Source organism: Ornithorhynchus anatinus, chromosome 1, assembly GCF_004115215.2.
Source record: "Ornithorhynchus anatinus isolate Pmale09 chromosome 1, mOrnAna1.pri.v4, whole genome shotgun sequence".
Taxonomy (NCBI): domain Eukaryota; kingdom Metazoa; phylum Chordata; class Mammalia; order Monotremata; family Ornithorhynchidae; genus Ornithorhynchus; species Ornithorhynchus anatinus.
Window position 1 is genome coordinate 51,885,292 of NC_041728.1, and position 20,225 is coordinate 51,905,516.

A 20,225-nucleotide genomic window follows, 5' to 3' on the forward strand; every position below is an offset into this window, starting at 1 on the left:
AGTACCTCCCATAGCTGGGGACTGGAGGGGTGCCTAAGGACAAATGGCTGCCATTTTGCCATTCCACATATTCTCCTCTCCATTTGGGGGATGAAGAAGATATAAGAGCTCAGATTCCTGGGCTCAAAATGGGAGGCCAAGCAGTAGAGATATGCACATACATCTTTTGCAGCATAGAACGAGACAGGCAGGGACCCAAGAGCACAACCAGAAGCAACAGGGCAGGAGTCAGCAACATGGGAGAGACTGGCAGAGGATGGGAGGGATACCTCTTTTTCAGTCTTTGCCAGTGTTCACCAGAGCCTTCAAGTGTCCCTGGATTACTTATGAGCACATGCCAGGGGCAGATGTAACATGAAGCAAAAATAAATTCTGTTGGGGGGAGCAGCCACAAGAATGGCAGGGGGCTAGTAAATTTATTGAAAATATTGACAAGAATATCCTAAGCTCTAAAAATTTGTTAAAAAAAATCAGAAATGAGCATGTTATAACATAAACCATTTTCTATTGCTCTTAGTAGCCAAGAGTAATAAATATCTTTCATATTCTTGGGGGCATTTACTACGTCACCCTTCAGCCTTCTATTAAGATAAACAATTCCAAATTCTTTCATCTTTCCAATTCTGATTTATTTTCACTTCCTTTTCTCATTTTGTCACTTTAGAGACACTGTCTAGTTTCTCTATATTCTTTTCAGTACGTGGTAACCATAACTAGACCCAGTACTCTAGTAATAGTTGACAGAAAAAATCTCTTTCCAACTCTTGTGTATTGTATTCTTGTTGCTATCATATTGCTCTCAGTACCATGTTGTTATTAATAACAGTACTACACTAGTGACTCATTTTCAGCTTGTGGTTGAATAAGACAATCGATTTATGTTGTTTTCTGCTACTACTTCTATTTTTTTGTACTTAATTTCTACTGGATTCTTACAGAATCGTTTTTACAAGTTGGACTACGCCACTTCAATTCCAAAGTGTTAGGAACCTGACCTAATTTACTAAAACCTGCCAATCAATGAACACAGTCTCAATTCCTTTGCCCTGAATGTTAATATCAGCCAATCAACTGCATTAATTGAGGGTTTGCGCACTTGGGAGAGTACATTCATTCATTCATTCAATAGTATTTATTGAGCTCTTATTATGTGCAGAGCACTGGACTAAGCGCTTGGAATGAACAAGTCGCAACAGATAGAGACAGTCTCTGCCGTTTGACGGGCTTACAGTCTAATAGGGGGAGACAGGCAGACAAGAACAACGGCAATAGAGTCAAGGGGAAGAGCATCTCATAAAAACAATGGCAACTAAATAGAATCAGGGTGATGTACATCTCATTAAACAAAATAAACAAAATAAATAGGGTGATAAAGATATATACAGTCGAGCGGACGAGTACAGTGCTGAGGGGGTGGGATGAGAGAGGGGGAGGAGGAGAGGGAATGGGGGGAGAAGAGGGTTTAGCTGCGGAGAGGTGAAGTGGGGGTAGAGGGAGCAGAGGGAAAAAGGGAGGAGCTCAGTCTGGGAAGGCCTCTTGGAGGAGGTGAGTTTTAAGTAGGGATTTGAAGAGGGGAAGATAATTAAATTGTCTGAGGTGAGGAGGGAGGGCATTCCAGGACCGCGGGAGGACGTGGCCCAGGGGTCGACGGCGGGATAGGTGAGACCGAGGGAGGGTGAGGAGGTGGGCGGCAGAGCAGCGGAGTGTGCGGGGTGAGCAGTAGAAAGAGAGAAGGGAGGAGAGGTAGGAAGGGGCAAGGTGATGGAGAGCCTTGAAGCCTAGAGTGAGGAGTTTTTGTTTGGAGCAGAGGTTGATAGGCAACCACTGGAGGTGTTTAAGAAGGGGAGTGACGTGCCCAGAGCGTTTCTGCAGGAAGATGAGCCGGGCAGCGGAGTGAAGAATAGACTGGAGCGGGGCGAGAGAGGAGGAAGGGAGATCAGAGAGAAGGCCGACACAGTAGTCTAGCCGGGATATAACAAGAGCCTGTAGCAGTAAGGTAGCCGTTTGGGTGGAGAAGAAAGGGCAGATCTTGGCGATATTGTAAAGGTCTTGGTAACGGACAGGATGTGTGGGGTGAACGAGAGACGAGTCAAAGATGACACCGAGATTGCGGGCCTGAGAGACGGGAAGGATGGTCGTGCCATCCACGGTGATAGGGAAGTCTGGGAGAGGACCGGGCTTGGGAGGGAAGATGAGGAGCTCAGTCTTGCTCATGTTGAGTTTTAGATGGCAGGCCGACATCCAGGTGGAGACATTCTGGAGGCAGGACAGTATACCAGAATTCATAGACATGCTCCCTGCCCACAATGAGCTAATCCTGGCTTCACCACTTGCCTGCTGTGTGCAAGTCATTTAACTTCTCTGTGTCTCAGTTACCTCATCTGTAAAATCAGGATTAAGACTGTGAACCCCATGTGGGACATGATCTGTGTCCAACCTGATTAGCTTGTATCTACCTCAGTGCTTAGTACAGTGGCTGACACTATAAGCACTTATATACCATCAAAAATGAGCTTAGTCTAGAGAGGGAGATAGACATTAACATAAATAGATTATGGAGATATATATATATATATGTATGAAGAGAGATATATAGATATATATATATGTATATAGATGCTGTGGGGCTTAGGGGTGAATATAGGGTGCAAATCCAAATGCAAGGGAAACACAAAAGGGAGTGGGAGAAAAGGAAATGAGGGCTTAGTTGGGAAAGGGCTCTTGAAGGAGATGTGCTTTTAACAAGGCTGTGAAGATGAGGAGCGGGAGCGGGATCATTTGTAGGATATGAAGAGGGAGAGCATTCCAGGCCAGAGTCAGGACATGGGCGAGAGATCTGTGGTGAGATGGATGAGACTGGGGTACAGTGTGTAGATTGGCATTAGAAAAGCAAAATGTGCAGGCTAGGCTGTAGTAGGAAATCAGGGAGGTAAGGTAGGAGAAGGCATGGCGGTTCAGTGCTTTAAAGGCTACGGTAAGGAGTTTCCGTTTGATGTAGAAGGGGATGGGCAAACACTGGAACTTCTTCAGAAAGGGGGAAACATGGACAGAATGGTTTGTAGAAAAATGATCTGGGCAGCAAAGTGAAGTATGGACTGAAGTGGGGAGACACAGTAGGCAGGGAGGTCAGCAAGAAGGCTAATGCAGTAATCAAGGTGGAAGAGGTAAGTGAATTAACGTGATAGCAGTATGGATGGGGAGGAAAGGGTGGATTTTAGCTTTGTTGTGAAGTTTGAACTGACAAGATTTAGTGACAGATTGAATATTGAGTTGAATGAGAGAGATGAGTAGAGGATAATACCAAGGTTATGGGTTTATGACACAGGGAGGATGGTGGCGCTCTCTACAATTATGGGAAAGTTGAGGGTGAGGACAGATTTTGGGTGGGAAGATAAGGAGTTCTGTTTTGCATACGTTAAGTTTGAGGTGTCGGTGGGATACCCAAATAGAGATATAGTATGTTAAATAGTTCTGACCTGACCACTGATCCTTACAGGATACCTATAGCATCTGGCAGAGCAACATGTTCAAAGTTCCCAAGTAAACAGATTTTTCATGGAAATAAAGAGCAGACAGTGTGCTTTCAGTCTTCCCCTTTAGACTGTATACCTGTGAGCGGGGAATGTGTCTACCAACTCTGTTATATTGTACTCTCTCAAGTGTTCTGCACTTATTAAATTATTAGCCGTATTAAAAGTACATAGACTTATTAAAACATCTCCTCCAAGAGGCCTTCCCTGACTAAGCCCTCCCTCTTCTGTTCTCCATCTACACTCACTCCCTTGGTGAACTCATTCGCTCTCACGGCTTCACCTATCATCTCCATGCAGATGACACCCAAATCTACATCTCTGCCCCTGTCCTCTCCCCCTCCCTTCAGGCTCGTATCTCCTCCAGGACATCTCTACCTGTATGTCTGCCCACCACCTAAAACTCAACATGTCCAAAACTGAGCTCCTTATCTTCCCTCCCAAGCCCTGTCCTCTTTCTTACTTCCCTATCACTGTGGATGGTACGACCATCCTTCCCGTCTCTCAAGCCTGCAACCTTGGTGTCAACTTTGACTCGGTTCTCTCATTCACCCACACATCCAATCCATCACCAAGAGCTGCTGGTCTCACCAAGATCCGCCCTTTCCTCTCCACCCAAACAGCTATCTTACTGGTACAGGCTCTCATAATACCCTGATTGGATTATTGTGTCAGCCTTCTCTCCGATCTCCCTTCCTCCTGTCTCTCCCCGCTTCAATCTATTCTTCACTCCGCTGCCCGGCTCATCTTCCCGCAGAAATGCTCTGGGCATGTCACTCCCCTTCTTAAAAACCTCCAGCGGTTGCCTATCAACCTCTGCACAAAACAAAAACTTCTCAGTCTAGGCTACAAGGCTCTCTATCACCCTGCCCCCTCCTACCTCTCCTCCCTTCTCTCTTTCTACTGCCCACCCCGTAGGCTCCGTTCCTCTGCTGCCCACCTCCTCACTGTCCCCCGTTCTCACTTATCCTACCGTCGACCCCTGGGCCACGACCTCCCGCTGTTCTGGAATGCCCTCCCTCCTCACCTCCGCCAAACTCATTCTCTTCCCCTCTTCAAAGCCCTACTGAGAGCTCACCTCCTCCAAGACTAAGCTTCCCCTTTTCCCTCTGCTCCCTCTGCTGCCGCTCTACCCCCCCTTCACCTCCCCTCAGCTAAGCCCCTTTTTCCCCGCTTTCCCTCTGCTCCTCCCCCCAACTTCAGCACTGTGCTTGTCCGCTCATTTGTATATATTTTTATTACCCTATTTATTTTGTTAATGAGATGTACATCCCCTTGATTCCATTTATTGCTATTGTTTTTGTCTGTCTTTCTCCGCCGACTAGACTGTAAGCCCATCAATGGGCAGGGAATGTCTCTATCTGTTGCCCATTTGTACATTCCAAGCGCTTAGTACAGTGCTCTGCACATAGTAAGCGCTCAATACTATTGAATGAATGAATGAATTTCCTCTTCTCCCATTCCCACCTGCATTGCCCTTGCAATTGGATTTGCACCTTTCATTCATCCCTCCCTCATCCTGCCACATTTATATACATATCCTTAATTTATTCATTTATATTGTTTGTATCCCCCTCTAGACTGTAAGTTCACTGTGGGCAGGAAATGTATCTACTAACTCTGTTATATTATCGTCTCCCAAACACGGGGAAGCAGTATGGCCTAGTGGCTAAAGCGTGGACCTGGGAGCCAGAGTACCTGGGTTCTAATCCCACTCCCCCATGCCTGCTGAGTGGCTTTGGGCAAGTCACGTATCTTCTCTGTGCCTCCATTTCCTCAACTGCAAATACCTGTTCTCCCTCTTACTTGGACTGTAAACCCCATGTGGGATAGGGACCTGAATAACTTGTATCTACTCCTGCACTTAAACCAATGGTTGACACAATATAGATACTTAACAATTACCATAAAAAAATGCTTAGGGTGGTGCTCTGCACACAGAATGCATTCAATTAATATGATTGATTGCCCACATTAAGCGCTCATTAAATTCCATTGATTGAACTTTTGGGTACCCTGCCCAATTTCCATTCAATCACATAGATTTCTTTTAGGTGGGAGGCATGCAGACCTGAAGTTATTACTTAATTAGACGCAAAGGCTTTGTCAATTACCTAATTGGGTAAAGGGGTAAAAGGCAACAAGTGATATGCATTATTATTTCTCAAATTAATTCATAAAGTGTCTATATTGTAATAGCAATAATTGTTGGAATAACAACCACACTATTTTTAAAATTTAGACCAAATTTTTAAGTGAACTAAAAAAAATCTGATAATCACTTCTAATCACCTCTTGAATCCTGTTTTTTTTTTAAACCTGAAAATGTTACTCTCTAATTATGCATTATCCCAAGGATAATCTATGATCTACTTTATAGAAACACACCTAATACAGTCACTAGTCGAGAAGTACCAACCATAGGGTTAAATTTGGATGAAATTTTACTGTCAAGAAATGTATGTGGTCTTAAATGGAAATGGTTAAAAATAGTAAATCTGAACTTGAATGCCCTGATTACATATAGTACCTCCGCCCTTTAAAAAAGTATAGGTTGAAGAAAATGCTTTATAATTTATTGCCAAGATTGAGACATTAACAGTAAATGCAGATATCAAATCTTTTTAGCAGTTTTAGTTCATTCTAAAAATGAGGGGAAACAGTATTTCTTGCTTTACTTTTAATAACTCCAGTTGTCATGCCAACAAGCACTGTTATTTAAATTGAAAAACAGTTTCCGTTCTTACACAACCCTCATTGTCCTCAAAAACATTAAAACCTATAGCATTAGTGATACATAAATATAATTTCTTTTAAAAATCCAACAAATTTAGGGACAAGATAAACATTCTGTTTATGTCTTCCTGCCACGTGTTCAGTACATGGCTGAGGAACACTGGAGAATACACAAAACATACCAAGAATTATGGGAAAAGAAGTGGCAGGTTCTAGAAAGGAATCTTCCATTTTAAATTTCTACAGTAGAATGAGGCAAGAGAAAAGTCAAAATCTGATCTGGAAGGGTGTGGGGCTGGGTGGGATTTTATAAGAGATCAATTCCACACTCATAGTGGTCAGAAAACCAAAAATTTTCAGGACATCATTAATAATAATAATAATAATGTTGGTATTTGTTAAGCGCTTACTATGTGCAGAGCACTGTTCTAAGTGCTGGGGTAGATACAGAGTCATCAGATTGTCCCACGTGAGGCTCACAGTTAATCCCCATTTTACAGATGAGGGAACTGAGGCCCAGAGAAGTGAAGTGACTTGCCCACAGTCACACAGCTGACAAGTGGCAGAGCCGGGATTCGAACCTATGACCTCTGAATCCCAAGCCCGGGCTCTTTCCACCGAGCCACGCTGCTTCTCATCCTACTCAAACAGACCTGTGTCAGTGCAACAACTGGCAGAGGTCAGTAAAATGGGAAATCATTAGGAGAGTGTAGCATCCGTAACTGAGAAATGTGGAGCCCTGGAGGATGGCCATAGGTGCAATGCAGCAAACTTGATTATATATGATGACATATGGGTCCAGAACTGAGCCAGGGGATTCAATCCTCTGAGATGCATTGATGCCAGGATTCTGTTTACTATTACTGTTCTAGTACTCTCAGCTGGCAGTTCAGGGGACTGCAGACCCCAGCTAACAAAGACACAGTGGAAGCAGAAACAGGATGGCTTCTGATTGGGAGATGCTAACTATCAGCCCTTTTCACTAGCGGTGTAAGCAAATGGAATCTTCATCAGAACTGAACAGGAGCCGAAGGCTCCAGAAGAGCATTTCAAAAATGGAAAAGGTAGGAGCCTTGCGTCTCTATGGGCAATGACATCTAAGGCCTGGCGTGGAGAATGTGTTTTATCAGCCCCTCCATGCCCAGTGAATCACCTTGGTTTCCCATAATCTACCATGACTGACTCCAGGGGTCACAGCAATTTCCTACTTCAGTGATTTCTTAGTTGTCCTAGTAACATCTTCCTCACTGAAATTGTTTCAACACTGATATCTTTTTTAAATGCCTTTTTAAAGAACCTTCTGTTTATTCACTGCCCCAGGAAAGTCTTTTCAAATAAAAAATAAATTTGGGAGGATAACTGAAGCACTCTACATTAAAACACTTCACGCTCTCTGAGGTAAAAGTGTCATATGAATTCAAGGCATTTTTATTAAAGTTATTAAGATTGACTGGATCGCTCACTGCTAAAGTCCATAAAAATAATTCCCGGAATTCTAACTGAATTACAAGGCATTGTTGTTGACCTCAGTTCTCCCACCTTAACTACCAACGGTTCAGCAACACACTATCAAAAACCTCAAGGGAGAAAGAAATCTTCCTCCACCTGCACACTAATCTCTAATGAACCAGGGATGGCAGCATGGCTCAGTGGAAAGAGCCTGGGCTTCGGAGTCAGAGGTCATGAGTTCGACTCCCGGCTCTGCCACTTGTCAGCTGTGTGACTGTGGGCGAGTCACTTAACTTCTCTGTGCCTCAGTAACCTCATCTGTAAAATGGGGATTAAGACTGTGAGCCCCACGTGGGACAACCTGATTCCCCTGTGTCTACTCCAGCGCTTAGAACAGTGCTCGGCACATAGTAAGCGCTTAACAAATACCAACATTATTATTATTATGTTTCAAGCACAAAGTCAATAACTGCATAGCAGCTGTGATATATATGTGCCTGAGGAGAACCATTCTCCCTACCTTAAGACCATCCCCACAGGTAAGCCAGTCACAACCTCAGCCTGGAATACAGCGTCGTGATTTCCTCACCTACCAGCATCCTAAAAAGATAGGGATTGTACGGGGGGAAGAGTGCTGTACTTTTAGAAGGAGAGAAAGGATGGGGTTTCGAGGTCCAGGAGGGCTGGACACATTTTGAAAGCAAGGGGCTGGGTGGAGAGGCGACGTCTGTGGATGTTAGAGTGAGAGGGAGCTGGGTAAATGAGAAAGCTTAGGGGAGCTCATCCTCTGTTAACCAAGTGGTTGGCAGGGTTATCAGTGGGTCACAGAAAGGGAAGGTGGGGACACTGGGAGAAGCAGCGTGGCTCAGTGGAAAGAGCCCGGGTTTTGGAGTCAGAGGTCATGGGTTCGAATCCCAGCTCTGCCACTTGTCAGCTGTGTGACTGTGGGCAAGTCACTTAACTTCTCTGGGCCTCAGTTACCTCATCTGTAAAATGGGGATTAAGACTGTGAGCCCCACGTGGGACAACCTGATTCCCCTGTGTCTACCCCAGTGCTTAGAACTGTGCTCTGCACATAGTAAGTGCTTAGCAAATACCAACATTATTATTATTATTATTTCAAGAAGGAGTTAAAGATCTGGAAGAGTAAGTGGGATGCTACAGGCATGGAAATCAGTGACGTTATAAGTTCTTTCCAGGCAGGGTTTGGAGGCAAGGAGACCCAAATCTGGCTCTTTCCATTTTGCCAAATATCTTGGGCAAGAACCCCAATTGCTGTGTGTCTGGGAACTCGTCTTTGAAATCCACATTGCATCTACCAACTGGGATACTGTGTGCCTTCACTCATGAGTCACTGAAGAGAACTTCACAAATATAAAACATTAACAACTAGGAATTGCTAGCTCTTCTCTGTTTCTTTTCCATCCAGTTTCATAAAGAGCAGCCTGGCTGTGGCTGAGGCTAGAGCCTTCATGGACACGGCCTATTCACAGGTCCCATGGGTCTGACCTTCTGGGACCATGTCAGGTTGTGGCATAAAGCTAAATCCACTTAAGTCGGGCCTGACACAGGCTACCTCCCCTTCTACTGCTGTCTGAACAATGCAGGGCCAAGGTGAGAGGAAGATTCTAAATACACATTTAAATGTCATTTTTGTTTTGATTTCCTCTCCTGCTGTGCCGAGCTCAGGAGGAGATGAAATCAAAACAAGGAAATTAAAATACCTATTTATTCTTTGTTGCTGCCTGAGCTGAGACCAGCCATGCTGCATGTGCTGCAAGTACTTAGTACAGTGCTTTGCACACAGTAGGTCCTCAATAAATACGATTGAATGAATGAATGGGCAATCACAGCCAACTATCAGGCCACTTAGAGGCCACACCCTCTCTCTCCTTTCAATATCAGCCCTAATATGTAAGCATATTTTGAAAAGTATTCAGGTCTGATAGGGATGTACCCTGAATTTTTCAGTGCTTGTTGGGCTCAGGCTGAAAGGTTCCAACTCAGCTCGGCTTGGGCCCCAAAATTCTAAGCTCACTGAGAACCAGGTGGAATTTCGCCATTTCAAATATTAATGTTTCTTGGAAAAAAAGTACCTAATTTCTAAATTGCAGAGCTGAAGAAAAATCTTATGTCTGCTCATTAGCTGAGTCATCCCAGCATCATCTGCTGGCATGATCTAAATCATCTGTGGAATGCAGCTTCAGGAGGAAACATATGTCAGGGCAAATGTGTTCTGGGTGGACTGCTGCTCAGGCTTCAGCATTCCTACTGTGTAGTACTAGTAAAGGTTTTTACTGTGTGTTCACAGGGTGAATAGCACTGTATCAAGTACTTGGGAAAGTACAACAAAAGTAGGAGACTTTTCCCTGCCTTCTAGAAGGCTACATTCTAACAGGGGAAACAGAAGTCAAAATATTTACAAATAGAATCATCTGAATAAATACAGTGTACAACTGAGCATACCTGTAGACAAAAGTCCAGAGAGAGGGCACAAATAAATACGTAATGAATACTGGAATGCTCCAGGGAATGAAGAAGTCAACACAAAGAGAAAACTCTGAGTACTGCAGAGCTAAGGCACACAGTTCTTATGGCTCTGTCACTGTCCAGACGCAAACAAATTCACATCCTTGGAATACTGTTATATTCATATGACGACGACAATGGGGAGGTCAGGATCAAACGAGTTACTTACAACACTGGATTGAAACTGTCACAACTGGGAAAATATTCTTTTAAGTGGTCAGGTAGGACAAAGAACAAGTATATTTTCTTGTCAGAAGAAATGCGGTAACAAGAACCCATTGGTTTATGATCACTGAGTACAGGGACAGCTCTCTTTGGACCTAAGGAAACTTTTATCAGCCTTCCAGGGTTAGGCACAAGCCTGAAAAGTCAAAATGTTAAGAGAGAGAGAGAGAAGCAGCATGGCCTAGTGGAAAGAGCATGGGCCTGGGAGTCAGGAGACTTGGGTTCTAATCCCAACTCTGCTAAATGCTTGCTGAGTGACCTTGGGTAATTCACTTAACTTCTCTGTACCTCATTTCTCTTGTTCTCCCTCCTCCTTAAATTGCGAGCCCCATGCGGGTCAAGGACTGTGTCCAACCTAATTCAAAGAGATCTACCCCAGTACTTAAGAACAGTGTTTGACACATGATAAATGCTTAACAAATATCATAAAAAGATAGCGTTGAAATTAATCACTCTTAGGAAGAAGTCCACACCCTCAGATATTTTCTGAAGGTTGACTAACTCCCTGGAGAAAACAATGCCTCCTACTAGCTTCAGGCAGAGTCTCTACCAAAATTGGAGAAGAGCTTACAGATTTCTCTTTTTCAGGCCCTGAGGCTATGGGGTTTAATAAAGCCACAATTGTAATGTTTCTCAAACTGACCGGCCACTTTCCTCTCAAAATCCAAATACTTAAATAAAAACCCAAACCATAAAAGGCTCATCTGTTCTCCGAGGCTCCTGCCTAATGTGGCGATGCGCTGGCAGGCTAGGAGATCTGCAGTAGGGAAGCTAATTTGGTTTCAGCCAATCTGTTACTGTTACCATTTTTTGTCCATGTGCCCAGAGGCTGTGGCAATGGGAGTAGTTTCAGGAAAAAAAGCAACCAGTAACAGTGAAAGTAAGTCGACCTAGAAAGTGCAGAAAAGTTTTTTTCCAGAGATAAATAGTAACATATGACTGTTACTTCATTATTGTGAGTTATTATGAACTACGACAGTTACACTGACAAGGAGGCTACCTAAACAAAACAGTACAATGGGACAGAGACTAATTTTGCAAAGTACACAACATGTACAATTCAATGACTATACTAGCCTGTCTTGCACTGAAGAGCAAACTTAAAGGTGCTGACTTCAAAGTATAAAAAAAGTCACTGTAACTAAAAGCACACTGTTAGTGCACTTAAATACTTGAAATGATGCTGAGGCTAATAAGAAGAACGGAGTGCTGCTGGGAATTAATTTATTTTGTGAGGTAATCAATTATAGCCAAGATACTTTTTCTAATTGTAGAGCTTTTTGGTTGGTGAAAGTTACTTTGGAAGATGAATATGCTACACTGCCCTTCTTTTACTATCTCTCATCAGTTAAACCACTTTAAGTCAGCTGTCCCCAGTAACGAGGAAATCGATATTTAGGAGACCTACCTCTGAGAGCATTTCATATTGACCTCGTCTTCCCAGTGCTATAGTAAGCAAGTCATACACCACTGATGCACTTTGCAAACTGATGATCCGATCACTTTTGTGCTCTGGTATCCTGCTTAACACAGCATCCCTGTTAGCCTGAAGAAAACATCAAAATATAAATATATACATATATATATATGCACACATACACATATATATACCCATCAAGAACATAATGAAACTCCAATAATTCAGTAACAATCTTTGTGCATAAAATCTACCTTATAGCTGGTTGAAATAAATGAAAAGACCAGGGGGCTGATGAAAAGGGGCACAAAAATATACATCACTTCACTTTAGGGACTGTAAGGCTGTTATTACAGCAATACATATACTGTTTAAACACTATTACCACTCCATTTGTCTTATCCAAACTGTGGTCTGAAGGTGTACTTCTAATAAGGCAGGTAACCACAGGAAATTTCTGAAAGCCAATGCAAAGCAGGATAATTGCCCAGGGCATAAATTCTCCTACAGGATCCTTCAGTCAGAGTTGTGTTTTAATGCAGCAGCAGCAGCAGTGAGAATCAACTGGGCTTTGGTATATGGATTATTATTGCCCTACAATTGTATGACACTTTTCCTCCATGAAGGAACAAGACAAATCCCAAACCTATTCCACATGTTATGCAACCCTAAATCAGTGTCATCATATATGTTGGTTCTACTGAGATTTTCTTTGTTTCCTATGGCTCAGTGATAAATTTTCCTTGTAAATCACCAACAGAGTCTAATTGTGAATATGGTACTTAACTTCAAAACAGCTGAATAGGGAATGAGGCAACCAGTTTATATGATAATATCACAGAAGTCTCCAATGAGTAAGTTTCCAATTTCATGTTTTTACAATTTAGCATAGAAATATGTTAGGTATAAACATTCACATTTATGTATACACATTCGTCTAGCTATAAATCAAATGTTCTTTACAGCAACTTGTTTTCATTACCAGTCAAATGTGATTTATTTTCAGACTCCCATAAACACATTGCAATTATGGATTAGTTCATTTTTCTCTTTCCCTATTACTAAGCCCCCATATATATTAAAGGTATTTATTAAGCATGTACTGTGTGCAAAGCACTGTACTAAATGCTTGGGAGAGTACAATACAGAAGAGTAGGAATAGATGATCCCTGCCCACAAAGCTTATAAACTAAGGGGGTACGCAGAAATTAAAATAAAGATGGATATTTGCATAAGTGCTATGGGGCTGAGGGAGGGGTGACAATCAAAGTGCTTAAGGGGTATGGACTCAAGTATATAGGCAAAAATCCATCATATTAAATTCTACTTGGCTTTTTTTCCTCTTTGGCTAAAATTTGGAAAGCTGGCTCCAACAGTGAAATGAGGGAGACAAGGAGAGAGCGGCAGTTATGTGGATCAGGTGGCATGTGAGGTAATAAACCCATAAATATGGTCAGTTATTTAGGGGCTTCCCGCTCTACCTCCTTAGAAAATAGGCTTAGTCTTCTGTGCCAAGTTCCCTTAAGAGTTCATCAATATTTAACTTTAAAAATCATTATTTTTCATTGAAAGAGTTGAGCTAGAATCTGTAAGATAGAGCCCTCTCTAAGGTCACTAATGACCTCCTTCTTGACAAATCCAGTGACCTCTACTGCATTCTAATCCTCCGCAACCCCTCTGAAGCTTTCAACACTGTAGACAACGTAATTGGACAGATTATCTAGCCTTGCTTCACTGACCTCATTCTCTCCTGGGTCTCCCTGACCATTGCTCTCTCAGTCTCTTCTGCTGTTCCTATTCTGCCTCACTAAGTATAACTGTGTGGGTGCTTCCAGGTTTAGTTCTGGGTCCCCTTCTATTCTTTATATACACCCATTCCCTTAGATAACTCATTTGCTATCAAGGCTTCAACTACCAACTCTACGGGGATGATTCCCTAATCCACCTCTCCAACCATGACCTCTCTTCTCGGAAGTCTCCCATTTCCTCCTTCCTACTTACAGGATGTCTCTTCTTAGAGGTCCTGCCATTACCCCAAGCTTGACCTGTCCTAAACAAGACAGTTCATATTTCCACCCAAACCCTATTCTCCCTCTGTCATTCCCATCACTCTAGAAACCACCATACATCACCATATTTATTTTATTTGTTTAATGAGATGTACATCACCCTGATTCTATTTATTTGCCATTGTTTTTATGAGATGTTCTTCCCCTTGACTCTATTTATTGCCATTGTTCTTGTCTGCCTGTCTCCCCCGATTAGACTGTAAGCCTGTCAAAGGGCAGGGACTGTCTCTATCTGTTGCCAATTTATACATTCCAAGCGCTTAGTACAGTGCTCTGCACATAGTAAGCACTCAATAAATACTATTGAATTAATGAATCCTCCCATAACTGTGCCATTATCTTTGACTCATTTCTCTCATTCAATCTGGAACCAAAATCTGTCAGTTCTACCTTCACAACATCACTAAAATCCACCCTTTTCTCTGTATCCAAACTGCCACTATGCCAATCCAAGCACTTATTTCCTGCCTTGACTACTACATCAGGCTCCTTGCTGACCGCCCTGCCTCCTGTCTCCCTCTCCAGTCCATACTTCACTGCTGTCTGGATCATTTTTCTGATGAACCATTCAGTCCCTCTCTCCACTCCTCAAAACCCCCCAATGGTTACCTTTCATCTTCGCCTTTCCTCCAAGCATAACTCCTCCAAGAGGCCTTCCCAGACTAAACCCCACTTTTCCACATCTCCCACTCCCTTCTGCATCACCCTGACTTGCTCCTTTTGCTCTTCCCCCCTCCCAGCCCTACAGCACTTATGTACATATCTGTAATTTTATTTATTGGTATTGATGTCAAGTGTCACCCATCTATACTGAAAGTTCATTGTGGGCAGGGAACGTGATTGTTTATTGTTGTATTGTACGCTCCCACACGCTTAGTATAGTGCTCTGCACACAGTAAGTGCTCAATAAATATGACAGAATGAATGAATGCAACTAAGAGAAACTCCTGACCATCAGCTTTAAGATACTCAATCAGCTCTCTCCCTCCTACCTGACCTCATCGATCTCCTACAACCCCCCCCCCACCCATCTTTATACTTAGCTCCTCTAACTCCAACCTACTCTCTGTACCTCAAATATCCCACTGACAATCCTTTGTCCATGTCCTCCCTCTAGCCTGGAACTTCCTTCATATCCAACAGTTCACCATTCTCCCCACCTCCTTCAAAACTCTCCTAAAATCACATCTTCTCCAAGAGGCCTCCCTTTTAAGCCCTCGTTTCCCCCATCCCTCCTCCCCTCTACGTTGCCTATACACTGGGTTGTGTATCCCTTATGGGCAGGGATCACAAAAGCTTAGTATAGCAAGTATTCAACTTATTTATATCCCCATCAGCACTCATGTATACCTGTCCATTTTACTATTGACTTCTCTAGTTCCAAGTAGTTTTAGGTTTAACCAACTCGTTAGAGTGTAATGAGGGCAGGTAAAGTGTCACCTCATTATTCTGTACTTTCCAAGCATCTAATAAAATGCACCGCCCCAAGTGGGCACTCAATGCAGACTTCTACTACTATTACTACTACGACTCCCTTCCAAACAGTATCACTGGGGAAAAGGGAAAAAGTTTTCGAAGTTTCAGTTTTCCACTCTTCTTTAAAAATAATTTAGGAACAAGCATGTAAATACAGAGTTGCAAATAAACATGAGAGAAAAGTAGGGGGCATCCTGTTCTCTCCGCCATTCTCTGCCTCATATCCTATTTCTCTTACCTAAAGATTCCTACTCCAGCATTCTCTTGTCCTTGAAAGCACTGGCTGCCCTTCCTGGGGAAGCTGCACAATATATCCGAATATTGAGTTGCCTGGGAATGTCCAGGCCCTCTCTCCCAACAAGAAGTATTATTATTATTAGTAGTAATAATAATAATTTATAATCTCTATGATACTGATAATAATAATGATGATGATAGTAATATGTATTATGCAGCAAAGTGCTGCAGTAAGCTCTAAGGCAGTTTGGACACAGTTCCTGTTCCACACAGGGTTCACAATCTAAGAAAGTGGGAGAACAAGTATTGATTCCCCATTTTAAAGATGAGGAAACTGAGGCTCAGAGAAGGTAAGTGATTTGCCCAAGGTCACAGAGCAGGAAAGTGGTAGGCCAGGATTAGAACAAAGTGACTCCCAAAACCAAGTTTTTTTTTTCTGCTAGTCCATGCTGCTTCCCAGTTTGCCAGGGTAGAGGGATTGACTCTAGGGCAGAAATCTATGGGGAACTATTTAAGATCTAGGCCAGCTACACTGCAGTCACTGGGCAAATTAGTCTTTAGGCTGCCCTTTGACAGTACCAATTTCTCTTAATTGTAATGTATTTAATTTTACTCTATTTTTTAAGGTTGCACTTTTCTCTTATAACCTGAGGCTTTAAGGCCAAAGCCATTTTGAGCAGTTAGGTGTTCTGTCAAAGGCTCTTGCTGAAAAGATAGTTGGCTTTTTGTTTCCTTTTCTTTAGTTTTTGCCTATCTCCCCATGGTAATCTCCCACTGGGTTTAGTTTAAACTGTGTTTATCCCATCATGTCTTACCCATTAAACTCTTGATATTCACCCCCGTCCCACCACACCACACCCTATACTCAGGATATCTATTTCCCCTATCTGTAATTTGAATGTAATTTCAATGTCCTGTGACCTTGGGCAAGTGATTTAGCTTCTCTGTGCCTCAGTTACCTCATACGTAAAATGGGGATTAAGAATGTGAGTCCATGTGGAACAGAGACTGTATACAACCTGATTAGCCTGTATCTATACCAGTGCTTAGAACATAATAAGCGCTTTACCAATACCAACCCCATCATTATTATTATTACTGAATGCCTGCCTCCCTCTCTAAACTGTAAGCTCCTTGTGGGCAGGGATCATGTCTACCAACTATATGGCATTATATTTTCCCAGACACAGTACGGTGCTCTGCACACAATAAGGGCTCAATAAACCACTGATTGATAGTCTCAGGGAGGAAAACCACACACACACACACACACGTCAATAAATTCTGGGTTCATGGAGTCATTTCTTATGAAGTCATGAGGTCTTACTACATATTGCATGGAGCAGGTTAGAGCAAGCATATGCTCAAGGCAGAATAGATTGCAAGGCAGGGAAAAGCCAAACTTAGAATAGGGAAAATTCCTGAAACAACCAACATCCGAGAATACCCTGCAAAACTTGGCAACATGATCAGACTTACTGTTCAAGAGAAAAGCATTTTCTATTAAAGGTTTGGGAAAGTACAGGATACAACTCACCCTGTCCCAAGTTATCAAAGGAGCAGAAACATCTGCTAGGGAAGCAAAACTGCAACCTGTTATTTTAGGAAGCAGTAATACCAAGGTAACTGTGGAAAAAGAGGGTATTTCTGACAAAAAACCCACTCTTGCAAATACCTCACAAGCTATTTATTGGCTTGGGGATCAATGGTCTACACTATACAAATGCATCACTACTCTCCACACCTGATAAGCAAATGTCCTGATCACATTTTAGCTGAAATATTTTCATTGCCCCAATCCAATGGGATTTTTCAAACTAAATTAATGTAAGGGTAATGAATGCAATCCCCAAAGCACTTAATGGATGATGACATGGTTTTAGAGAAGAAATGCCAATGCCAAACTTATATTAATAGAATAGCTTCAGGACAGTGAGCCCAGCCATTAAGAAAAATAGACAATTGTGCCTCTCATTTTTTGACTTAAATATGGGTCTGGTCCTGAAGACACTGGCATTAGTTTGCAAGAAATTTATATCCAAGACACTGCCACTAGGGGAATAGGCTGGGGGAGAAGGTAGTACTTACCATTGACTCACTGATCAGCAACAATAACAGGGCTTCTTCAGTATTTTCTTGAGGACAAAAAATGCTGTATAAAAACATCAATCTTAGTATCTGTCCCCAAACAATTCAATACCATATCTTCCTGAAATCATGTTCATACCTCCATTCAGTTCCATGGGAAAATATTAGCTAATTGGTATCCTTCCTCAGGGAGAGTATTAAATCTTACTATTTCTATCCTGATACTATTACCTGATTTTATTTGCCCCCTTGAAAAGCATACAAAACCAAGAAGAGTTTCAACCAGGGAACTAAAAGTTAACCACCTAGATATTGTCAGGATGAATAACGAAAAATGTTAGAGAAAAAATATATTTCAACAGCTATGAAATGATATTATGTACAATAAAACAAGCCTCCTACACAAATTTTACAAGTAGATAAACTGCAGTCATGTTAATGATAGGATTGATCTTACTCCCTGATGGTAATTCACCATAGTGCTTCCTTTTTTGGATAAGAAAAACTGGGTAACCTTAGAGTGTCTTCTACCACTGGAGGAATTCAGTGAGATTTATTTTTTAATGGTACTTTCGTTAAGTGCCAGTTACCTCATCTCTAAAAATGGGAATTAAAAAATGTGAGCCCCACGTGGGACAATCTGATTACCCTGTATGCACCCCAGCGCTTAGAACACTGCTCTGCACATAGTAAGCACTTAACAAATACCATAATTATTATTATTATTACTATGTGCCAGACACTGGACTAAGGGCTAAAGAAGATACAAAATAACTAGGTTGGACACAAGTCCCTATTCCACAAGAGGCTCACATAGTCTAAGTAGAAGGTACTGAAATTCCCATTTTGTACATGAGCGAACTGAAGCACAGAGAGGTTAAGTGATTTGCCCAAGGTCACACAGCAGATAAGTGGAGGATCCAGGATCAGAACCCAAGTCCTGTGATCCCCAGGCCTGTGCTCTTTTCACTAGGCCACGCTGCTTCTCACCTTAACATACAAAACTTTATTAAAGGGCAACAGGCAGGAGTTACTTTATCAATCTGTTACTTAAATCTGGCTGAAATCTGAACTCCAGGGATTAATAAGGAAGGCTTTTATACTAATCTGCAGGTTTCCTGTAGTTCAAGGCTGCTCAGGGTTACAGACCAATAAAACCATAATAAAGCTCCAATCTCTGCATTTTCTGCAATTTATTGTTCACATTTTCATTTACTAAGCATAAAATCCTTTGTATTCAGAAAGATCCTAAGGGCTTTTGTGTAGACCTATGAATGCCATTCCTGGTTGGATCCAATCACTTTTTTTTTTTTGGAAGAAGAGAAGGGTTTGAACTAAAATTAACTTGGGTAAGAAACTGACTAGGCATCATGGTTGATTACATTAAGCCTACTTTTGCCCCTTCCTAAACTGATGAAATCACTACTGCCATATCATGAAATTACCTAGATTTTAAAGCAATGGATCTACTTAGTTACATCCAATAACCTAAGTCCCATTCGCCTTAAATGCAAAAGGTAAAATTGAGGGTTGCCTATATTCCAAATGAGAGAATACCATAGATTAATGAAATCCACATTTAATCCCAAAATCTCATTTTAGCCATTCATCCCTGCCTCTCCTCAATGCAGCCATAAGGATGCGCATCAACTAATTTAAATTTCATCTCCTTTCCTTTTTCTTGCCTGATCTCTGATGTAAGAGAGTCATTAGCAACAGGATGGCCAAAAGGGTTGTGTAGCAGGCAGAAAAGTTAAGGTTCTAGAAAATCCATCTCTAAAAAAATGAGCTGGTTATTTGGGTATTTCTAAGAAACAAAGGTAATTTTTAGCAAGAAAAAAAAAGACTAACTTCACCTTGACAAGGAAGTAAGCAGTTTATCAGGGCCCTCTTCTATCAAGGAAATAATGGCTAATGAGTAAAAGACAGCCTGCAAGCCTACTTCTAAATTTTAAAAACAGAGCCCAGCTCTGCAGTTCACTTTTTACAGCCGCATGAGGCACAAGGACATACTCCTTGGTTATCAAGAGATGAAACAGTCAGCTTGGGATTCATCTGGGTCGCTCCAGTGCCCAATTTTTTCTCGTTTCACTGCTGAATGTCATCCCACTACATAGGCAGTTGAAGGAAAAAACATTCAAACTTTGGTTCTTTTTCCTTCATCACTGGTTATTAATCAGTTATTTATCTATTCCAAACCATTCCTCCACCTCCATGTAATGAGCCTTTGTCACCCAACAAATGGCAGAACCAGGATAAGAAGCCAGGTCCTCTGACTTCCAGGCCCATGCTCTTTCCACTAGGCCACACTGCTTCTGTAGACTTGATATAGAGCTTGGTGACGTGTAATAGTGTTCTGACCAGGGTCGGAGACCAAATGAGAGCTTAGAAAAGTAGGTATTCAAGGTCTATACACATCTGAAACTAGGTGTAGATGGAACAGTATGACAGGATGCAGCCTCCAAGGTT

At 42.1% G+C, this 20,225-nt stretch overlaps 1 protein-coding gene across 2 annotated transcripts in view; it reads right to left on the bottom strand.

Annotated features, from left to right (window-relative positions):
- Nucleotides 1–20,225, bottom strand: part of TTC7B (tetratricopeptide repeat domain 7B) — a 258,122-nt gene that overhangs the window by 143,876 nt on the left and 94,021 nt on the right. For both annotated transcript variants that reach the window (XM_029067900.2, XM_001506377.4), the window contains 2 exons: nucleotides 17,757–17,820; nucleotides 11,878–12,015 (listed from right to left, as the gene is read on the bottom strand). In XM_029067900.2, the coding sequence (XP_028923733.1) occupies nucleotides 11,878–12,015; nucleotides 17,757–17,820 (202 nt within the window). The remainder of the gene's footprint in view (nucleotides 1–11,877; nucleotides 12,016–17,756; nucleotides 17,821–20,225) is intronic.